Genomic DNA, 18,206 nt, shown 5'->3' on the forward strand with positions numbered 1-18,206 from the left:
AAATCTGAATTTGCCCGGAAGCTTACTTGCTTTTTCCTTTTGGTATCTCAACTGGGCTAATGAGTCTGAGTTTGCACAACCAAGAACAGGCTAATCCCAGCCTGAAGGTTTAAGAGACCCCCTCTTACTAACAGGGCCACTTCCCGTGACCACAGCATTTCCATTGTTTTATCTTTGTTCAGATATTCCCTCCCCTTCTCTGACTACATGTAGCAATATCACAGGACAGTTCCATCTCTACTGAAATATCAGCCTGTACCTGTCACAGGTATATTTTTGCATCAGACCACTACCTTCATAGCATGCCAGAGTTCATGAGCATCATAAGATGGTGGTGGGTACATGAGACCAACCATCACATCTTTGAAGTGATCTGAAAGCTTCTCCTTCAGGTCACCAATCAGGTCCTATGAAGGGGAAAAAAAAATACTTTTATTATATCAGTTACCAATTTTACAAGAGAAATGGGATAATTGCAGAAAGTCTTCCAGTAAAATTTCCTTTTCCACATCATTTCACAAAATGACAAGTCTGGTTTTGATTCACACATATATACATGTATCACACGAGATGATGGACTTGAGGGTTTGAAAATGACTGATGTAATCACATCTCTCCGTGAGATGTCATTTATATGGACATTTTAGTCACATACACATAGAACAAAATTATTTCCTTAATCTCAACCCCAACCCTCTTTTGACCTCATTATGAAAATAAGTAAAAGTTAAAACCTAAAAACATTTTAGTTAGAACTTAGTTTTGTATAAAATTAATGAAACATTAATCCTTAAATAAAACATGCGTTTTATTTTATTTTATTTTATTCAATTATTGTAGCAGTCTCTCTTAGCAAGGGGTTCCTAGTTATACTATTGCCAAAAAGCTTGTGTAAATGATTTAAGTAATTTTAGTAGCCACATTAATACATTTATTTAAAATATTGAAAGTTAAACACTCCTAGAGAAAAACAAGCATGCTGAGTTTTTACCCTTGGAAGACAGATATAAAAGTATGAAACGGATAATTTTATTTTGACTTTTATGTTACGAGTATAGAGGGAATATTTAAAAACATATATATTAAATTTATCTTTTGTAAAGTTACAAAGATATATGAAAGATGTTTAAAATTTATCATTTCTTGCTGAAATGTATAGAGTATATTCAGTTTTACTCTAAAATATGCAATATTTTAGATCTGAGGTGGTTCAATAATAGAATTCAAGTGAAAGATCCCAGTGAGGCATAATGTGCTTTAATAGAATAAAAACAAAATAGTTATAATTTTTATTTTATTTAGTGTAATCTGACAGCACCTTTCCTATACTGTAATTTTCCTTTGCAGCAAATAAAAACATTCATGCACATAGTGGTAACCAACTGGTAATACAGAGAATCTATTGAATTTTTACTAGGGTCAATGCAATTCATTTAATGAACAATAATGTCCAGAGTTGTGTCAGGTGCTAGGGGTATATATAAGAAGCATAAAATCTCCTCTTAATCACCTCATTATTTACCATTGACTTTTTCTAATTCCTTTACCAAATAGCTGTTAAGATGCTATTATGAGCCAAATACTCTTCTGGGTACTGGGCCCATAGCAATAAATAAAACAGATATGAACATATGATCTTGGAAAGCTTATATTCTTAGGAGTTTAATGAACATTTTTTGAATGAAAGGTTGCAGTTACTCAACAAGTATTTATTTACTACTGTTTCCCAGACATGGTGGTAAGTGCAGGAGAAATACAACACAGTCTCTGTTTTCAAGGAGATCCACATTGCATAAACCCAGATATAACATACATAAAATAGTGAGTTAATATGGTTTCTAAGGCTTTCAATATCGTTTTTCACATTATAAGATCCGAAAGCAGTAATAAAAGAGGGTTAAAACAATTCAGTTAAAAATTTATAGGATTGGGAGAGTGGGATATGTTTAGACAAGGAAGGACAAGTAGCATTGTGATAGGAGACAGAGAAACCATTTGTGATGGTTCATTTTATTGGTCAATGTGACGCGGCATAGTATCCAGCTATTTGGTCAAGCATTATTCTAGATGTTTCTGTTAAGATATTTTTTAGATGCAATTAACATTTAAATCAGTAGACTCTTAGTGTATTATTCTCCATAATATGAGCAGGCCTCATTCAGTCAGCTGAAAGGCTTAATAGAAATACAGTGACCTCCATGGAAGGAGAAAGACTTCTGCCAGCAGACCATCTTTGGAACTGAATGGCAACTCATCCCTGAATCTCAAGTCTGCCAGCCTACCACACTCTGGTCTCTACAATCACTTGAGCTAATTCCTTAAAGTCTCTCCCTCTGTATATTTGTATCTATGATAGATATGTGAAAAGAAGAAATGGAGAAATCGTGAGTATGTATGTCTGTATGTATGTATGTACGTATGTATGCATGCATTTTTTTGGTGGAGGGGCAGGCAGAGGATGATGGGTTGGGATACACTGAACATCAATCAGAAGAAGCTCAGAGATCAGCGAATCAGGCCCGCGGCCTGCAGGGCAGCTGCAGCACCTTTCTCTCCCCAGTGGCAGCCGGATCTCACGGGATCTCGGAGGTTCTACGAGACCTGCCCGGGATTCCTGTCATGAGAAACACCTGGGTACCTCAGTGAGGCGGCCCCTTGTTCTAGATTTGTCGGAGGAGTCTGGCTCATGCCACCTATCAAGGAAATGTGTCCAGGTACGTGTACGTATTCAGTTTGGTTATGTTTCTTTGGAAAATTCTGACGTGTACGCCATCCAAGAAGGTGAGTTGGTCGATAAAAGTGCGGGGTCACAGGTAATCCTGCATCTGAGCCTGTGTGTTTGCATTTGTGGTGTGAATAAGTCCCTCTGCAGAGACTGAAAGATCCATGTGGCGAGAAGATGGATATCAAATTAGCCTTACGGTGCAGAATTGTGTGAGATTGTGGATCTTCGCTCCTGTGGAAATTCAGGAACCAGGGCAGCTTTTGGTGACAAAAGAACTCTAAGACTGTGTTCCATTAATTCAGCAAATAATGATGACTTCTTGAAATGATGAGTTTTCTCAATATGCTTTACCAAGAGATATGGACATTAATTAATATTAGCTATTTTAACTTTAATGTCTGCCCCTTTTGAAATTTCAAAATGCAGTATCTCTAATATAGGAAAAGACTTGTGCCCTTAGGATTATTTCCTTAAACATTTTCAGTTAGTTACTTCGTTGTTTTAAAAGTCTAGCACACAACACTTGTTTCTTTTCTTAATGGACACTGCTGTGTAACATTTTTTGGAAAAGCTATTTAAAAGGAATCAGATGTCTTCTAATTTAGTCGTTTTTAGTATTTCCCCTCCCCATACTAGTAAAATTATGCACCCCATATTAGGAAAATTATACACCCCATATTAATACTGATGCCATAAAATAATGATTCTTTAATAGGGATGGGGATGGGTGCCAGGTGGGAATTCTAGGTGGGAGGACGAGTTTGTAAAGTTATTCAGGTGAGTTTAATATAATATCCTGTTTGGAGATGGAATTCTTGTTCTTTTACTCCAACTGAATGTCACTGAAGTGGAAAAAAACAGTATATACACAGTAAAGCAAAACTATAATCTAGTATATTATTAAAGGCCCAAATGAGGCTCTTTTGGGAAGGGCATTGAGGCTCATAGAATTATAGAAATTCATAAAAGAGAGATCATATCAATAAAATGAGGGTTCATGGAAAGTGTAGACATGCGCTAATTTTTGAAAGATGAGGTGGGATTTAGTTAGGCAAAGCATAGGAGATATCAATAAGAGACAATATTTAAAAACAGAGAAGACACTGGTCTGGGTAGAACAGAATGTGCTTATTAAAGGGATAAGCTAACTCTAAATAAATGTGGAATTGATTTGAAATCTAAATGTTTTTAAAAATCTTTGGATGTCAGATATTCCTATGTCCATTCTAGTTCAGAGTGGAAAGGTCCTAATAATGGAAATTCAAGCGGGTGAGGCAGAATAGTGTGGTGATAATAATAAACATTAATATTTATTGTTTACTGTCAGACAGGATTCAGAGTATTAGAATAACTGTAAAAATTCATTACAACAACACTATGAATTAGGAACTGTAACCATCCCACTATATAGATGAAAAAACTGGCGATTAGAACTTAGGTAGCAAGTGCCATATAATTCAACAAGTAAGTGATGGGGCCTGGATTTTAAATCAAGCATTTTGGCCTCTAGCTTTTTTTCAAATGTTCTGTGGGCTGTAGAAAGCTACTGGTCATATATCAGCAATGTGATGAACATAACATAACATATACATGGTGAATGTAGCATTTACGGACATTTAAATTTAGTGGTAATGCTTTGAAACTTTAAATGCAAATAGATCAATAATGATACCTGGAAGTTGTTGGAAAGGTAGAAATATTAGAATTATCATTTTTATGAGCCTTCCTTTAATTCTAAGTGAAGTTGATTATTTCTTTGCCAGCATGGCTCTATCTTCACATTTATTACACTAGATTTTAATGACCATTTTATTTGTATTTATTTCCCTCAAAAGTCTATCAGGACGTGGACTTTCTCATAAATGTTCTTAAATTCATCTTTTGGTTCTAGCACAATGCTGAGTATACAAAGTGTGCAGAGCATAAAGTATATATAATATGTAAATGCATGAACAAGTGAAAGACTATTAAATAAATGAATATGGAAAGAGAAAACCCCTAATTTACTGATATTTAAAAGATAAAGGAAATGTTCAAGCTGAAGATTACCTGGACATTGCAGACGTCTTTTATTTAATCTTTAGTCACATGTCTCTGATCACCATCCCTCTCAAACATTTGTGACAACAATTTTCATTTACTGTCTATGCTAATGCTGAGAGCACTTCAGTATGTATATCACTGTAGACTGAGATTAGTAATGCCACTAGATGGCGCTGGTATAGTTTTGTTTTGTAACTCGGTGTGTGTGTGTGTGTGTGTACATGGCTATAGTAAACTGCTTTTATAAAAGATTTCAATGAAATTATATAATTGCATTGGAGGAAACAGAATCAGATATCATCTAATGCCATTAGAGTGTACAGGTTCTGCAGGTACATTGTTGAGGTTTGAATACTGGCGGTGCAGAGTACCAGCTGTAAGGTTGCAAGTCGGTTGCTTAACCTCTTTGTGTCTGCTTCCCTATCTGTAAAGTGAAAATAATAACAGCACCTGCCTCAGAGGCGTGATCTAAGTATAACAATATTTAACTTAGGTGAAATTCTTAAAATATATCTGGCTCATATTAGGCACTCAAAAATGTCTTTTTATTTTCAAAAAAAAAAAAATCCCAACTAATATGCTGCAGGTCAAAAATGCCTGATACTAGATTATCTCCCTGTTTCTTCCCCTGCTCCACCTCAGAAGTTTATCTATTCTACTGTATTTCTCACAACTTTTACACTATCCAATTGCAGTAAATTCTATTGTCTCAAACTTACAAATACATCCAGAAACTTTCTTACCGCTTTTATTGCTTCAACCCTTGTCCAGGCCACCACCATCACTCTCCTATATGAACCTAATAACCTTCACATGAGTCTCCCTTCTGTCCTCGCACCCCACAGTCTTCCCTCAATACATCTGACAGTGTGATCCTATAAAAATACAAATCAGATTTGTCACTCCTCTGTTCTAAATGCCCCTTCCCACTCTAAACTCCAGGATAAACTACAATGACGTTTGTGTAGTTCGTCTCAGGATGAAGCAAACAGGCCAGGTGTTTTATTCCATGCAAATGTCAAAGTCATTGCAGTGGTTGACAAGGTACATGACATGTTCTTGGTCACTGCTCTGCAGTCAACTCCTACCACTCTTTTCTTCCTTTGGATTTCACTGTTCCACCCGCAGTGGGCTTCTTACTGATGCTGGAATAGCACACCTGCTCCCATCTCAGGGTCTTTCTTTTGCCCTTCATTCTTTCTTGAATGTCCTTTCTCCAGATATTCAAATGGCTCACGTGTCTCTGCCTTCTTCATGAAGCCTGACTCTGTCACACTTTAAAAGTACACCTGGTCCCCAACACTTCCTTTATTTCTCACCAGGCTTCTTTTACCCCCCCCCCCCCCCCGCCCAGACACACACACACACACACACACACACACAGAGCATTTATTACCCTCTGACATGACACACATACTAATTTTTATCTGTCTCACCCAGGCAGATTGTAAGCTCCATCATGGCAGGGCATTTGGCCTGCTTTATTCATGGCTCTTTTTCTGGCCTATAGAACTGTGCCTGCTACCCAGTAAACACTTACAAAATTGATATAGAATAAATGAAAGGATGAGAACCACTTGTAATTCAACAATTATTTGTTTGGACTCATTCTCGGCTGTTCAAAGATAAACAAGTGAAAACTGCCTATCCTTAAGCAGTTTTATTTAGTGGAGGGGGCGGAAACACAGGAATTAAAATTTCCCTGCAACACAAAAAGTGTTATAGCAGAGGAAATAATATATTATCAGGACATCAAGGAGATAATACTTTCAGTTGGGAAGATAAATATTGAACAGTATGTTTCAATCTAAACTTTGCAAGTTCAAAGAGGAGCCTTCAAATAGGTTCTCAAATTAGAGTCTTAAATTCTCACTTGGAGTTATATAAATAACTTTGCCGAAGCAACCTTTGGAGTGTGACTTTCCCCAGCCTGACTGCCTCTGAGTTGTTGTTTGCCAAAGTCTTGCCTTAAAGGGACTCTGTGGGAATCACAGCTTGGCCTTGCATTAAGCTAATGAGTACTTGCTTTGCAAATTGAGCTGTTCTATGCTGCTAATGAAACTGCAGATTACCCATGTTGCAGCTCTTCTGACCACTTCATTAAAACTGAAATTAAAATGGCAGGTTCTTCCTTGTTCCTCTTTCCTTTATCTAATTATGTGTGATAAAGGGGCAAGAAGTAAAAATATGACTGATATTTTGCAAGTCTGGATACGCTCAGGGGAACAGTTTTATATGCTTTTAACTTATTTGCCTTTTTCTATCATCATAAAAAATAATACTGGCTGTTTAAACACTCAGTGATGTAGGCCTGTATAAAGTGTAACTTTAGAATTTGCCTTAATTCTACCCACACCAATATTTACTGTATGTATACGTGCACAATTTGATATTATAGGAACATTTGTGCAAGCTGCTTTATCATTTCACGGTGGTAAGTGAATATTCTTCTGAACAGCTTCGCTTTAGAGATGTTTTCACAGTTTATCTAATGATTCACTTTTCAGTGGAAATTTGAATTGTTAATTTTTGTCTGATAATAATGATAATATTTTCATCTTCTGGAAAATCGGTATATTCAAGCTAAAATTCCCTTCCTGTCCAAAACGACAATAAAATACAACATTCCTTCAAAAGTATACGTGATCTCTGAAGAAAGAAAAATCTCTGGGTGTAAAAACCAGGAGATAAATGAAAATCAGAGGATAAGCAAATGAGCTGACCTTGGTGATGACCTTGTAGGTGACTGGGGAGAGTAGCGTTTGGTTTGGAACTATTTGTTTTGGGTTTTCAGTGCCCAATGAGAGACATTATATGAGGACAAGAGAGCATTTATGGGGCTAGTGTAACTCAGGGAACTAAGTTTGAAACCTCTTATATAGGTTGGTACCTTCAAAGGATTATACCCCCAGTAACAGTGTGAGCTAGGAGAAAAATACAATTGATCCTTGAACAGCACGGGCAGGTAGGCAAGCTGACTTTTTGAGCAGTGGAAAGTCCATGTATAATTTAAGTCGGCCCTCCCTGTACATGGATTTTCAACTTTGGGTCGACAGTGCATACCATTCAGCATTCGAAGATGGGCAGAAGATGGGCAGAAAAATCACCTCTCGCTGCCTGGGTTGTGAGTTGAATTTTTTCCATGAGAATTCAAAATAATAGCGCTGTGACTCCCTTGGGATTGAATTTCCAAATGAACTGAGACCTCCATGAAAGGAAATCATCATGAAAGTTGATCTTGAGCTGGTGATTCTCTTGGGACACCAGGAAGAAACAAATGCAAAATAAATCTAGAGGAATTCTGACTCTCCAGGGGGAATATATATATATATATATATATATATATATATATATATATATATATATATATATATATGAAAACAAGACCCACTTTAAAAGTTCTCAAAATAAAAATATCATGATATGCACTTAGAATCAGTTTTGCAGAGGGACAGATGGTGGACTCTACAAATAGCAGAATTAAAACCCCATAAATTTGAGGCAATTAATAGCAATCTAAAAGAACACTATGAAAAAAACAGAATTGAAAAGAAAGCAAATAAAATTCTAGAAATTAAAAACTTCTAGACTATACTGACTATACTGGGGGACACTGGGGAGTAGAAGGACTCCAGTTTTTATGAATTTGTTGGATGCAGCTGCTAAGTCACCATTTTCTGTGGACCTATTAGTTATATTTGGGGAAGACCCAAATTCATATGATGCATGTGGGCAAGGTTTGCGGTGGGAGAAAGGAAGCTAAAGGAACAGGAGATTGGGGTCCTTTGGGCTGATTCGCTGCACTCTTATCATAACTTCCATTGTTGAATATATTAGGTTGGTGCAAAAGTAATTGCAGTTTAAGAGGTTAAAAAAAAAAAAAAACTGCAAAAAACGCAATTACTTTTGCACCAACCTAACAATTAGTAGTATTTATGTTTTATTTGTTTCTATTGTGAAGGCTGATAAATACCAAAGGGGATGCTCGTGATAGGAAAAGAGCCACGTAGAGGGAAGTACTTCTTCCTGTAGCCATATATGAGGAGGGCCCCATTATCCCAATGATCACTTCCTGTTGCAAGTCCCTGTATGTGTACTTTGCTGATTAGAACCTATGGCAAGAGAAGGCAGCCTCCCAGAAGTATCTCTTAGTATTTAAAGTTGTTGTCTTTCTCATGCAACTTCCGTACTTTTGAAAAACAGCTGTTGGCTTGCTGTTAAACTCCTGTAGAAACTAAATACCTGGTCTATGGAGATTTGTGACCCTTGTGCCTGGTAGTCCCATTTTGGTGGGACAACTGGGACTCAGTGGCTAACAAGGTGGGCAGAAGTCAACAAGCCTCACTTATCTGATGGAAATGGCCCACTGAGGAAAACAGCTGGCCTGGCCCCAGGAACACCTTGACTTTCTATGAAAAATGGCAACTGTTTCTTTTGGAAAGACTTTAACCCCCACTGTGCTGCTTGAAACAAACTGCTAAATCCATGGAGACTTCAATCAGTTGCCTAAATGCCTTGACCTGGTTTACTGATGGTTCAGACACACTGAAACCAGATGGCGTCCACTAGGTAGCTGCTCAACTTCTCAACAGCTGTGGAGAAGCAAGAATGGACAATGTCTCTTCCATGGGCAGAAATCAAGGCTGTTCTCATAGTTCTGGCCTGTATTCACCCCCCTTGATAAACTTTTTATCTTTTTACTCACTCTTGGGCTGTTAAACCTATCTTTTTGGTCTAACACTTGGAAAAGTACAGGTGGCTTATGAAAATGGGGTTTATTTGGGGCTGTTATCTGTGGAAACAAAGGGTGGTTGCTGATGAGAACTTTTGTGTCATTCTTGTAGGTATCCACAGGAAGGGCTTAGTCCCTGATGAGACCAACTGGCTTCTAGCTGCTGATCAAGCCTGCAGATTATGTCATTGTTACCTGGATCCATCACCACAAAGCATCATGAACTGGGTATGTAGAAAGTAGTCTGTGTGTCTGATGCTAACGGTACCACTGCTTGCCAACTATGTGACTCTAGTCAGAAGTTGCCTTGCTTTGTTCTTGGAGAAGGATGTCACAGTTCCTGGGGCCTTGCTCCTGCACAGCATTGACAGCTGGGCCGAATCAGACTCTGATCCCCTCATGGGGCTACGAAGAGTCCTCACAGCTGTTGACACGGTTTCAAGTTACAGTGCTGTGGTTCCTGTGAAATTAGCAGTCTCTGGACACACCTTGTGGTTCTTCACATTTATCTGTGTCATGTCTTTGGCTTTCCAGGCTACTTGCAGTCTGACCATGTACACTTTTTATTACAAAAGCCACTCCAGAATAGACTAATAAAGTATTTGATGGATCTTTCATGCTCCCCACCCCACCATCCAAAGGCTTCTGGTATTGGTGATAAATGATCAACTCAGTAAGATTTCTGACTGTGTCTCCTTTACCTCCTTCTGATATACATGGCTTAGTAACGCAATTTGGCCACTGAATGCAGTTGTTTCTCCTGGATACTGATCATGATGAAGGGGGAGAGTTATTGTGATACAATAATAATAATAATAATAATAATAATAATATTTATTGATTGATTGTTTGAGAAGCTCCTTGCACCGAGCTTCTAAAAACCTTGTCATTTTCGGAGTGATAGAAGTGAGAGGAGAGTCTTTTGTTGTTCATTATAAGCCCCTTTCAACCATACCTAAGTTTATGCTGATGAGGTACTTTTAGTGAAAGGGGGCTAGTTGCCAGAGGAACCAACCTTGTGATTACAGGGTTGGAATCCTCAGCCTCATCCCTGATTTTTAGGGAGGAGAGAAGAGCTGGCGACCGACTTGCTCACCAATGACCAATGAGTTAATGGGTCTTGCCTATGTAATAAAGCCTCTGTAAGAACTCTAACTAAGAGGGTTGGGCTGCAACCAGGGTGGTGAACACATCAAAGTGACACACCTGGAGAAGGCAGAAAAACTCTGCCTCCTTTCCCACATCCCTTGTCCTATGCAGGTCTACCATTTAGTTCTTCCTGAGTTATATTCTCTATAGTAAACCAGTAATCGTAAGTACAACACTTTTCTGAGTTCTGCGAGCCATTCTAGTCTATTATCAGAAGTACAGGTGACAATCTGGGACTTGTAGTTGGCATCTGAAGTGGGAGGCAGTCTTGTGAGTCTGAGCCCTTAACCTGTGGTGTCTGTGGTAACTTTGGGTAGTTAGTATCGGAATTGTTTACTTTGAGGAAACCACTTCCACACATTTGGTATCAGAAGTGAAGTGTTGCATTATGTAATTGTAGAGAGAAACAGGAGTTTTCCTTTAGTTATATAGAGATAGTTTGAAGATTTGGGATTCTATCCTGACCATTCCTGGACATAGTGACACTTTCTTTCTCTTAACATTGTCAACCTCAGAGTGTAACTGTTGGTTTACTCTGTGGGTAGCAGCCTGACCAATAGTAGGCATAGGACTTCAAATAATCCTGGTTTATCCAATCAGGTTATCTCTGGGCATTCATAATTCTAGATCATAAGGAAAATGACTACCTGAGTACACAGCCTGTGTGTGGGACATAATGACTTTCTTGAAGATTTATTAAAATGCCATTGTCCCTCCTGCACCTGACCCTTCCCAAAGGAAGTTCTAGGTGTAAGTTGGAAACATGGGGAACAATGATGAAGTTATAGCTGCTAGAATAATGACAGTTTTCTAGTGATGGAGCAAGAACAACAACCTTGGCACCTGGGGAGGGAATGTCTAATCACACCACTTTGGCCCTAGTAGGTTTTCAGAACAGCCTCAATTCACTGGCCAAGATTGTTATGGATGATAGACTTATCCTAGACTTACTTCTTGTGGGCCAAGGTGAGGACTGTGCCATCACTAATACATGCTGCTGTATCTAGATGAAAACTTCAAGTGGAGAGGTCATTGCTAAAACTTAGAGAGAAATCCACTCAGCTTTTTAAGATAGGCCCTGATGATTTATGAGATTTGTTCAGCTCATTGGATCCAGGCCCCTGTGGGGGCACGGTTGGGATCAATGCTGACAATTGACCTTCCCCTGCCGCTTGTGTCTTTTGATAATTAAATACTGTGTAAGACAAAATTGATGGACTTCGTCTCAGCTTTTGTTGGTCACAATAATAGAAGTGGCTTAGGGATGGGTGTGCTCACAGAAAAAAAAAAGTGAATAGTGAAAGTGGCATAGAAATGAGCAGTGATATTGTTAGGAGACATTTGTCTGTAGGTCTCATGTTTCCAAATGTTATATGGAGTGAGCCTCTGACAGCCCGTTGTGCTGGACTACCTTTCCAGGGATGTTTGTATCGTGAACAGCATCAGAAGATAAAACGTCTCCTTACACATTCTGCCTGTGATAAGTGATTCGGATTTCTAATCTCATGGTTTTTCTTCTGCAGTACAACTCACTGCATGGACCAGGTGTTATCTGGTCATCTTTGTATTCATTTGTGGGATAGAGGCTTGGGGAACTGGTGCAAAAATTCTCACACACTGGCTACTACCACTCCTCTGAGTGGTAAGCTGTCTTTTGTGTTTGAGCCAGGAGTCTCCGGTCTTCTACCAGTGGCTGTGTTATCTTGGCTGGTTAAACTTGCTACCTTGTAAATATGTAAAAGTCTCATACCCGTCACAGTTCTTGACACAAGATTTGTACAAGATAATGTGAAATTAATCCATATATTTGGGGAAAATATTTTTCGTCTACACACACAAGACATGACTAATGTCCAAATTATATAAATAACTACAAATTAATAAATAAATGACAAGCTCCTGAAAGAAAAATATACAAGGTGTTTAAAGAGTTAACTTAAAAGAAGTAGGAACCAGAATATAAAGGAAACATTTGAAAAGATGCTCAACATTACATATTATTAGGGTAAATGCAAGGTAAAACCACAATGAGATTCCATTTACATCTGTCAGATTGGTCAAGAACCTAAGAAGTTTTATGAGAATTTAAGGGAAATGGGAATCATTATATATTGTATGTGGAAGTATAAATTTTTAGAAGTACTTTAAAGAGTGTTTTGAAGCTGAATGAGGCCTGGCTTTAGCAGTGTCAATTTTCTTTCTCCCTTTTCCTCCCTTCTTTTTTGTCTCCCTCCAGGTCTCTGTTCCTCCCTACCACTCTGGCAGAGATTGTGCATGTTATGTAAAAGAGAAATAATTGTTCAGGCTGTAACAAACATACACAGGGGGTTTACTAAACCTATAAAACCTTGGTTGATTCTATAGAAAATCTTTTTGAAGTGATTTTTTTTTTTAGGTAGTTAAGTTCCTAGTTTCACCAAAAGGAATATATTTAACCCATGATACATTTGAAAGATAAGGTAGTTGTACCATTTTAACTTATTGAATTCATGCTTATAAAATTGATCTGCGATAAACTGTATAATAAAATTCAGCTTTTGAGGTGTAAGCTATGTCTGCCCCTTCATTTCTAAACTAAAAGTGAGAATAGAGAAGATACGATCCCTATTACTGGTCCTAGTGGCATGATAATTCTACCTCTGAAGTAGGTAAGTTAATTTTATAGCCAGCACTTCCCAGATATGTTGATACTTCAAAAATCGGTATTTTTAACCATGAATCTGAGAGATGATAGTGGGCAAAAAAATGTTATGAGAACAAGATGGATTTGAACAGTGAACTTGAACTTTTCATACGTTCACAACTCTTTATTGAATACCAACTGTATTAGTCTGTTTGGGCTGCCATAACAGAATACCACACACTGTGTGGTTGAAACAACAGAAATTTATTTTCTCATGGTTTGGAGTCTGGAAGACCAAAACCCAGGTACCAGCAGGGCTGGTTTCTAGTGAGGCCTCTTTTCCTGGCTTACAACTGGCTATGTTCTTGCTGTGTCCTCACATGGCCTTTCCTCTGTGCACATACCCCTGGGGTCTCTTCCTCTTCTTATTAGGACACCAGTCCTATCAAATTAGGGCCCCACCCTTATGAGCTCATTTAACCTGAATCATCTCCTTAAACACCCTATTTCCAACAATTATTAAGTTGGTGCAAAAGTAATTGCAGTTTAAAAGGTTAAAAATAATGGCAAAAACCGCAATTACTTTTGCACCAACCTATACATTGGGAGTTAGGATTTCAACATAGACATTTTGAGGGGACACAATTCAGTTTGGAGCACCAACTATGTGTCTGCCACTGTTGTAAGTGCTGGGGACACATTAGTGAACAAAACAAAGATTTCTTTCTTTGCGGTGCTTGTGTTCTAGAGGGAAGTGGCAAACTCAATATTCATTATAACACGTACATAAATGATATAATACGTGAGAAGGTAATATGTGTTGTGAAAAAAAGCAAAAGAGCAGGTGAAAGAGATGTGGCGTTCTAGCATAGTCTTTGGGATGTGTGACAATTTTAAGTAGGGCAGTCAGATTAGGCCCTCCTGAGTAGCTGACATTGAGTAAAGCCTTGAAGGATATGAGGGAATTAGCAGTGTAGATATCTGCCCTTGTTAAATCTGGTGTTTATTCAGTTGAGAACAGCAGGCATTATTGAGAAACTTTGGGAGACTTGATTAAGGGTCAGATAACCTTGGTTCGAGTTTTAACTTTGTGTGATTTGGGGCAAGTCAGCGTCTGTACTAAATTACATAACCAAGCCCACGGGGTTAATGGATTCCAGATGCCAGGATATTTCAGAGCTGATCATCCCTGTTTTAAGTGAAAACTGGGAAAACAAATTGCTTCAGTGCTGAATTGGAGCTCCTTCAGGAATCACTAATCGCCATCCATATCAGGTATAGATGATTTCTCTGCCCAGCCTCAGAGGCATTTCATTGTTCCCTGCTTTCATTGCATTGTCAATAGGATAGCACTTTTTTTTTTTTTTTTTTTTGGTATGGAAGATCAGGAGTGACCTCATTAATTATATTGATAAATATGTCAACCAGGCATTCCAAAGGGCTTTTCATTTGTGTTTAGGGATTAGTTTCTGCTTTGGATGAGGCAAAGTAGTTGAATGGAATTCAGCAGCTCTTCACGAATGTTAAATATTGAATAATGAGTATTTAGGGAACAGGCTTAGCATTGCACTTTACTCAGCAGCTAAGAAAATAATTCTGTCAAATCTTGAATATCCGTGTTAATAAAAAAATAATAATATCAATGATTAAGATACAGGAGATCTATAAACGCTTGTCAGAGAAAGGGAAAGGTAGCAGAAGACACACCTTGGTGAAACAGAAGAAGTAATTCTGAGAGTGAGCAGCAGGGGAAGTCAAGAAGCCCTGAATGAAGGTCAGACATATTCACTGGGGGGCAGCTAGAGCAGGGAATGAGGGAAAAGAGAAATTTAAACAATTTATGACAATTCATTTTAACTAAACAGTGGATAATAAAGAGATGTTTTCCTTTTCCCTTTAAATAAAAGGAAATAGGTAGAATATATGTCCTGAGATTCCCTTATTCTATAAATAAAGTGCTTCTTCTATGTCAGACCCCGGGCTGAGCTCTGGAGGGACAGCAGCAAATAATCCAGTCCCTGATTTTCCAGGAGATTACAGTCTGGTCAGAAAGAGATAATAGGAAACCAACACAACCCACAGTGGCAAGGCTGAGGTAGCATCATGTGTAGGGAACTCTGGGAACCCAGCAGGAAGCATCTAGCCCAGAGCAGAAAGGTGAGTGTGACCAGTGGGGAAGGTTTCCAGGAGCAGCCAAAACCTGACTACATGGTATAGGGGAGGTGCTGTTAGCTATGCCTTCACGTTATCATTCAACAATCATTAATTAAAGACATCTTAGTGTGTGAGACAGACGTTCGTGCTACGCTCTAGGGATGAACAAGGTGCATTCCAGCTTTCAAGGATTTAGACTCTGGTATAGGGAAACCAATATAAAAAGCTCGCTAATATATCATCGGGGACCAAGGGAAAGTTATATAAAGGATGCAGTAGCAACACAAGTCTGTTCCATTCTTTTAGGGGAGTAGAGGTGTCAGGAAAAGTGTTCAGCGTCGAGGAAGATGAGTAGGCGTGCAGCGTGTGGAGTAGGGAATCAGACCTTTGAAGATAGATGAAACATTATGACTAAAGGGGATAGAGCAGGAATGGGTTAGTTTGTAGAACTACAAGTAGTTCCCTTTGGCTGCAGTTGGCAGTGTGTGAAGAAAGGAGAGAGGGCTTAAGATGGAGAGCAGAGACAAAGCAAGTAAGGCTTTGTATGCCCTCTGCAGGCATTTGGAGTTATTCCATGGACATGTGGATATTTGTGAGTGAGAAATAAGGTTAAACATTCAGGGATTGAAGTGGGAGAGTGGAAATTTAGGTTTGGAATCTATCTGGCTACAGTGTGGATTGATGAGAGTGGGGAATGACTGGGCATAGCAGCCTCCAGCTAAAGGTTTTACCATTCATTAGTCGGGGCCTCAAATGATGAAGGCCTGAATCAAGACTGTGTAAGTGGAGGGCAAAAGAGAGAAATGTGAGAGGAAAAATAATTTGCAGGACTCGATCACTGATTGTCTGACAAAGGTACGGTATGGCAGAGGAAAGGGGCCAGCATGACTCCAGCTGGTGAAATTTAATGCAGTAGCCATGCTTTTCCACATGGTATGGATTATCCGGCAAAAGTGAGAGCTTAACAAACTTTGAGACCCTCTGTGTATAGTGAACGGTGCTTCACAGAGTATAAATTGTTTAATGGATTTTAGATTTCTTGAGTGTAAGTACCTCATTTCTTAATTGTTTTAATCTATTTTAGTATAATATTGTAAATATTGATAAAGTAATGCTTTAACCTAAATGAACATGATGTATAAAAAGCAAAAATGTCTGCAAGCCTTCTGATTAAAAAAAAAAAAAAAAACTGAAACATAACCTCCCTATAGCAGTATGTATTAAAACAATATTAGATTACTAATGCTACAACTTTTATAGTATTTACATTCTCTTTCAAAAGAAAACTAGCACCGGTGTCACAGAAACATAAGCTAAGATTACAGTTTTACCTGTATTAAAAAAAAATAATAAAAGCAAAATTGGTTTCCTTCCATGGCTTAATTCAACTAATTTCACTAGTAGTTGTGGGATTTTTTTTTGGATAATTAATTCATTTTAAAACAGAGGGCTATGTTTTATTTCATGTATTATAGCTGTTCAGAGACTGAAGTTTAGAGATGAAGTAAATTTATATGGACTAACTATATACAGAAGAGTTTTGTGATAGTGTTTCATCGATGATGCTCAGTTGACAAAGTAATTGCTCTTCCAGGTCCTTCTGGCCTGAAGAGTTTTTATTCTGAAACTGTGGTTTAAATGCATAACAAATGAAAGGGACCTTTTTAATGGTACTTGCTTGAAATTAGAATGTGATTACTTTAAACCACGATGGATACTTTTATTGCCTTAAACTATTTTTAACTGCCATTCTTTTTTTAATGGTTTACTTAATTGCATGCTGTGTAAAGAAAAGCTAGTAGAGAATTCACTTTGGTTGCCAGTTAGGTGAGGACCTGTGGAGAATTGCAGGAAACGGTCTTACTTTTGACCTAGTGATCATTAGTTCTTTCTATGCTATCCCTAAAGCTTGACACAGGGGTGTTTCCAGTGCAACTTTTTCAGCCTAATTGGACGAACCAGCAGTGAAAGCCAGCAGAACTTTCATTTTATGACGCTGAATGATTTTTGAGAAAGGACTGGTCGAGTCCCCGTGAGTATGAATATACCTCACACATCAAAACATTTGATGGTATAGCTTTCTAATATTCCTTGAAGTATGTCAGAGACATATAGGAACTGTTTCTGACATACAGTGAAGTTAAAAGCTTTGTCATCTGTGAGATTGAAAAGAATAACAGTACCTGTTCTCCAAGAGTATTGTCATTTCTCAGGAGTTTGTCCTAGAAATACATAGGTCAAGATGAAGAGACCTTACCCGGCCGTACATGCTCTGGTATGCCTCAGCAATCATCAGCCTTTGTGCGTTACAGCGTTGAGTTAGAATGTTGATCAGCACGTCTTTGTCACAACCTGGAAAAGAATAATAACTGAAGATTAGTAAAGTTGCTACGCCATAGTTAGGAGGAATCCATTATCTAAGGATCAAAACCAATGTACAAGCTGTGATGGTACTTTAAAGCAATGAGCAATTTTAACTAAGATGAGAAATCACAGAATAACACTTGATGAAGCCTAGGCTTTTCCTGCCTCTCATTTGGTGCTATTGCTACAGATTTTCTTTTAAAAAGGTGCACTAAAAATACAGAAACATAGGAAAATAGTCTTTCTTTGAGCACCTCTCCTACCCCACCGAAAAGGCTTTCCTGACTCAGTGTTGCTTAGTGTTTAAACAGGCACAATATCTTTCTTGTTGGATAGTTAGAAGGATATGACTTACAAGGAACATACATTAACACAAAAATAACTGCTGTAGTTCAGAACCTCTAGAAGAAGAAGGA

The 18,206-nt window shown here is 38.2% G+C and overlaps 1 protein-coding gene across 1 annotated transcript in view; it reads right to left on the bottom strand.

The window, feature by feature from the left end:
* ANXA10 (annexin A10) overlaps positions 1 to 18,206 on the bottom strand; it is a gene marked incomplete at both ends in the record, with an annotated part of 40,263 nt that overhangs the window by 16,760 nt on the left and 5,297 nt on the right. Inside the window, 2 exons of the mRNA XM_081077371.1 lie at positions 294 to 407; positions 17,684 to 17,778. Of these exons, the coding sequence (XP_080933497.1) occupies positions 294 to 407; positions 17,684 to 17,778 (209 nt within the window). The remainder of the gene's footprint in view (positions 1 to 293; positions 408 to 17,683; positions 17,779 to 18,206) is intronic.

This window comes from Rhinolophus hipposideros (assembly GCF_964194185.1).
Source record: "Rhinolophus hipposideros genome assembly, chromosome: 16".
In the NCBI taxonomy this organism is placed as follows: domain Eukaryota; kingdom Metazoa; phylum Chordata; class Mammalia; order Chiroptera; family Rhinolophidae; genus Rhinolophus; species Rhinolophus hipposideros.